This window comes from Schistocerca piceifrons, chromosome 11, assembly GCF_021461385.2.
Source record: "Schistocerca piceifrons isolate TAMUIC-IGC-003096 chromosome 11, iqSchPice1.1, whole genome shotgun sequence".
NCBI lineage: Eukaryota > Metazoa > Arthropoda > Insecta > Orthoptera > Acrididae > Schistocerca > Schistocerca piceifrons.
Window position 1 is genome coordinate 53,304,305 of NC_060148.1, and position 6,000 is coordinate 53,310,304.

Here is a 6,000-nt window from a genome sequence, read left to right on the forward strand (position 1 = left end):
AAATTTCTTAGGATTTTCTGCCAAGTCAGCACATAGAACTTTACTTTCGAATTCATGGAACGCCTCTCGCATAGCCCTCCTCACACTACATTTCTCTTCAGGTAATTTTTGTTTGTCTGCAAGGCTTTGGCTATGTTTATGTTTGCTGTGAAGTTCCCTTTGCTTCCGCAGCAGTTTTCTAACTCGGTTGTTGTACCACGGTGGCTCTTTTCCATCTCTTATGATCGTGCTTGGCACATACTCATCTAACGCATATTGTACAATGGTTTTGAACTTTGTCCACTGATCCTCAACACTATCTATACTTGAGACAAAACTTTTGTGTTGAGCCGTCAGGTACTCTGTAATCTGCTTTTTGTCACTTTTGCTAAACAGAAAAATCTTCCTACCTTTTTTAATATTTCTATTTATGGCTGAAATCGTCGATGCAGTAACCGCTTTATGATCACTGATTCCCTGTTCTGCGTTAACTGTTTCAAATTGTTCGGATCTGTTTGTCACCAGATGGTCTAATATGTTATCGCCACGAGTAGGTTCTCTGTTTAACTGCTCAAGGTAGTTTTCAGATAAAGCACTTAAGAAAACTTCACTGGATTCTTTGTCCCTCCGACCCGTTATGAACGTTTGAGACTCTGTCTATATCCGGCAAATTAAAATCTGCACCCAGAACTATAACATGGTGGGGAAATCTACTCGAAATATTTTCCAAATTATCCTTAAAGTGCTCAGCCACAACAGCTGCTGAGCCAGTGGGGCTATAGAGACATCCAATTACCATGTCTGAGCCTGCTTTAACCGTGACCTTCACCCAAATTATTTCACATTTCGGATCTCCGTCAATTTCCTTCGATACTATTGCACTTCTTATCGCTATAAACACGCCTCCCCCTTCACTGTCCAGCCTGTCTCTGCGGTATACACTCCAATCTGAGTTTAGGATTTCATTACTGTTTACGTCTGGTTTCAGCCAACTTTGTGTCCCTAGTACAATACGGGCATTGTGACCATTTATTAGTGAGAGCAGTTCTGGGACCTTTCTATAGACGCTCCTGCAGTTTACTAATAGCGCATTAATATTGTTATTCCCTGTTGCATTTTGCCTACTCCTACCTTGCCGCGTCTCGGGAGGCGTCTTGTCGGGCCTAGGGAGGGAATTCTTTAACCTAAAATACCCACGTGTGCACTCCACACGTACTCTGCTACCCTTGTAGCCACTTCCGGCGTGTAGTGCACGCCTGACGTATTCAGGGGGACCCTACATTTCGCCACCCGATAGCGGAGGTCGACAAATTTGCACCCCAGATCTCCGCAGAATCGTCAGGACCTCTGGGTCAAGCCTTCTACTCGGCTCCAAACCAGAGGACCGCGATCGGTTCTGGGAACGATACCACAAATAGTTAGCTCAGATTCCACCCCGTGAGCGAGGCTTTCCATCTTCACCAACTCCACCAACCGCCTGTACAAACTGAGGATGACCTCTGAACCCAGACGGCAGGAGTCATTGGTGCCGACATGAGCAACAATTTGCAGTCGGGTGCACCCAGTGCTCTCTATCGCCGCCAGCAAGGCCTCCTACACGTCTCGGATGAGACCCCCCGGCAAGCAGACAGACTGAACACTGGCCTTCTTCCCCGACCTTTCTGCTATTTCCCCAAGGGGCTCCATCACCCGCCTAACGTTGGAGCTCGTGTGCCTGCTTGGACCTTGCCAAAGGAGCGGTCACATGTTCACTCACAGGCAGAGCGGGTGATGCCACACGGCCAGCCTCCACATTGACCCTCTGCCTCGTGGGCCGCGAACGCCGCTGAACCCGCCACTCCTGTTGGGGAGAGGGTGGCCCAACTGCACCCAGAGTTTGGGTAGATACTTCCCACTGACACCAACCTATCAGAACTCCGGAGATGGGAACTTGCCCTTCAGTATATCCTCTCTTCCCGTTACCCACCAGGCCTCAACCTCTGCTAATATAAAGTTGTCGCCGCTCATACCTCACCTGCCATTCAATAGCATCTTAGCCTCTGTACTTCCGTTTTGACTGACATCTCTACCCAAACTCTTTACCATTACATGTGTCTGCTTGTGTCTGTATATGTGTGGATATAATAGAGGGAAACATTCCACGTGGGAAAAATATATCTAAAAACAAAGATGATGTGACTTACCCAACGAAAGCTCTGGCAGGTCGATAGACACACACACAAACAGAAACATACACACAAAATTCAAGGTTTCGCAACCAACGGTTGCTTCATCAGGAAAGAGGGAAAGACGAAAGGATGTGGGTTTTAAGGGAGAGGGTAAGTCTTTCCGCTCCCGGAACTGGAATGACTCCTTATCCTCTCCCTTAAAACCCAAATCCTTTCATCTTTCCCTCTCCTTCCCTCTTTTCTGATGAAGCGACTTTGGGTCGCAAAAGCTCGAAATTTGTGTTTGTTATTGTTATTGTTTCTATCAACATACCAACGCTTTCGTTTGTTAAGTTACAGAACCTTTTCAGATATATTATCATAAAAATAGATGTTTTTGATATTAAATATTTTATAATTGAATATAGTCTCTGCTAAATTGGCAAACGTGACATCGTTACATCTTGCAGGCAAAAAACAGGAGTTGTGCGAATGATAAAACAGCTATTAACTATGAATCGGCAGTTAAAATGTGGGACAGTTGTGCTCTAATGACTTGGTGTTCACTGCACAGGAATACGAAACCTGTTGCTTTAGTTTGAATGGAGTGAGTAAGAGAATGCCATGCTTTCATAATGGTTACGACTGACACCTGCCTCTGAAACGAAACACTAAAATTGATTTGATTTGTAGTTGGCAGTTAGGTTTTTCCTGTGCTAGTGTATTATGTCAAATTAGAAATTTAAATAATATTGTCCCCTCCCCTAGATTGCCTCAATCATTCTTCCTCTCTTTGTCTGTAACGAATTATTACAACTTTTCCAAGTTGCAGTGACACTGAAATTATTCAGTCAGTTTTGAATACATCTGATTATTTTTTATTTAGCAGAACATTTGTTGTGAAATATTTCCCTGTGAACTGTGATGAAATAATTTATTCATTCACTTTGTAGCTTTTATCTGATAGAATAAAATAGTTTGATCTGCCACCCTTGACAAATAATTTTCTTTACATTACATTACAGAGTTGGCTTGTAACAAACGGATGATAAATTATTTTTATTTCTTACACTAAATAACAAAATGTTTTGACAGTAACGCTTTCTGTAAGTTAGAAGGTAGTATTGTGATACATGGTGAACGGCTTCCTTAAGTGATACGTATGTTATCACAGCTCTTGTAAATTTCAGAAGAAATAAACATTTCATTTTAACAAAACCATTGTTACAAAAACTGGAAAATGTAGATATTGACCTGTTACTGTTCGGGCTGTTAACACAACATTTGTAGCACTTCAGTTGTCGGTGTTCGGTAAACCTCCAGCCTCTATTTTAAAAGTGAGGTCATGTTTCTGTAGTTAGGACTAATATTAGTAGCTAACAGTAGTAGCTGAGACTACCTTGACAATACCTGTGTAGAGAATAAAACAGCCAAAATGTTTTCATTGCCACGATTAAATAGAATAAACTTATGCAGCTGCACAGTGTACTTATATCAGTGCAGCAAATCGTTTTGTTCAAATGTTACTGGTTAATTTATTGTTCACAAGTAGAGTAACATGTTGCGCACTTCGAAGTCTGCAGAATGTGTGCAAAGGCTGGAAAGAATATTAAAGTAACTCGAGTGGCAGGGAACGACCACAAACTGGTGGGAACCGTTCCTCATACCATTCTCTCGCAATGTTGCCTTTCTTGTAGTACTGTGCATAGCTTTCTTGAGTGTGTCCACATGCCACATTTACTGCAGTCTGTCCCATTTTTTCATTAGAGAAAACTTCAGTGTTATGCTGGGCAGAAAGAAAGTTGGGCAATACAATTTTGATTAACAGTAAGTTGTTACCAGGCCTTTAGAATCCTGGGAGTGATCTGACCCGGTTAAGTTGAGGCCTTGGAGCATGCCCAAAGTGTTGCGCATCACACTCTGTATCATGTTTTACTCGTTGTGCTGTTGTGTATCTTTCTAAAATTGACAGTTAGCGAATGCAGTTCTCTTACTATTTCCGCTCTGTTACGTAATTGGTCAATATCTCTCTTGCAGTAGATATGCTTTTATATTTTAGTGTTACAGATACACTTTGTTATATATACACCCATGTCTTTTAATGGGTTCCAGCCATCTGCTGAAACTTTATGGTGACAGCCTAATTTCCTTCTCTCTCCTAGTCATATTTATAATCTGTTCGCAGGTCTGCTGCGAGACTTATTCCAGGCGCTCTGGGACTACGGCTGTGTGGCAAACGAGACGTTCCTGAGATGGGAGCAGAGCAAAGATCCAGCATTCCTGCAGGGCAAAGGCGTCGCACTGAAATCTCTGACGGCATTCTTTACCGCACTGCGGGAGGCCGACGACGACTCGAGCGAAGAGTGTGCCTCGGGCCAGTGATGAACGGGGGAGGTCTCTCTTCTGTCACGGAGATTTCGACTCGGCACTGGGAACGAGAGAGTAGAGCACGGAACTTCGTCGAACGGCCTCTGTATTCCTTGCCTCCTAAGGAGGTCGTGACGTTTGGACTTGGGGATATGAAAATTTATATATACATATTATTATTATATATAAATACTTGACTATAAATACTGCAGAGACTGTATAAAATTAAATAAATTAAAAGTTTTCCTGTAAAATGCAACACGGAGCAAAAGATGTTAATATTTTGAGGGTAACGTTTTTGGGTGCGGTTACAGAATCGGGGCGTGGGAAAGCAGTTGACCTGTCAGTATGGGGTCCCGAACTGAAGTGGTGTCGTTTCTTTTCCACTGACTCCAGCCAGATGGCATGCTTTAGGAGTATATAAAATATATGAAAGATATCGCAAATCTGTGTTGTGAAATGTTGTTATATTGATTCTTACGGCATTGTTAATAACTTCCCTTCTTTTCTCAGTTTCTTTTCAGTTTTAAATTAAATTTGAATAGGTTTCGAAATGCAGCTCGTCTGATCTAGGTCATTTTTTCCTTTCTCTGCACTCCATATGAAATGGCCCATTTTAAAGCTAGAGAAATTTGATGTGGATACATTTAGGTAACACGTTTATTTTTCTGAGAGACCGTTTCGTAAATTTCTGTTGCGTGCACATGCCTGTCGGTGCTGCGTGTACGCGGTGTTAAATCTTGTTTTAATGTTAGGAGCAAGTAAACGTTTTGTGTTTCTGTGATGGGGGAGTGAGAAGATGCTATATTACTAAATGTACACATACTTATTATATATATATTTAAATGAGAGAATGGTAACTGCTGCTATTTGTAATGTAATGTAAGATTGCAAATGCAAAAATATGCTATTTGTGTAACTTGCAAGATGTAAATATTTATATATATATACATATATACATATACACACATTTATCTTTTTTTAAGTATTTAACCTATGTTTTTGTATGCACAAGACCTCCTACCACCTTTCTTCAGTGATTGTGTTTATTTAGTGCTACAGTGGCAACTGCTATTGTAATTCCATAGCAGATTAGAGACCACCTGAATTGCACGTATATGGTGCCGAAGTTAAATGTGGCCGCCCTCTCGGATTAACGTACGACAAAATGAATCCTTCAGGAGACCAAAATCACCTTTGTCGTTTTCAGAACCCCTTGAAAACACTAACAGCTTAGGCTGTCCTGGGAACTGTAGAAACATTAACTCGGCCATCTGGGTCTTTATCGTCACCAGGAACATTCTAGTAATTGTCAAACTTTTGAAAGTATTGTGGATTCATTAATTTCTTACTGTTTGCTGATGAGGGCCATGCCTAAGGGGAGAAGGAACTTAGAGGTGAAAATAGTAATCACTTGAAATATCAAAACATAAACAAGAAACTTCCATGAAGTACAACTAACAGTACTTGATGAATAAACCAAAAGTATCGTACATTGGCTACTGGT

The 6,000-nt window shown here is 41.5% G+C and overlaps 1 protein-coding gene across 12 annotated transcripts in view; it reads left to right on the top strand.

Annotated features, from left to right (window-relative positions):
* Positions 1 to 5,463, top strand: part of LOC124720406 (eukaryotic translation initiation factor 4 gamma 1-like) — a 662,434-nt gene extending 656,971 nt beyond the window's left edge. For all 12 annotated transcript variants that reach the window (XM_047245746.1, XM_047245748.1, XM_047245747.1 and 9 more), the window contains one exon: positions 4,312 to 5,463. In XM_047245746.1, the coding sequence (XP_047101702.1) occupies positions 4,312 to 4,508 (197 nt within the window). In that variant the 3' untranslated portion in view covers positions 4,509 to 5,463. The remainder of the gene's footprint in view (positions 1 to 4,311) is intronic.
* Positions 5,464 to 6,000: the final 537 nt, after the last annotated feature.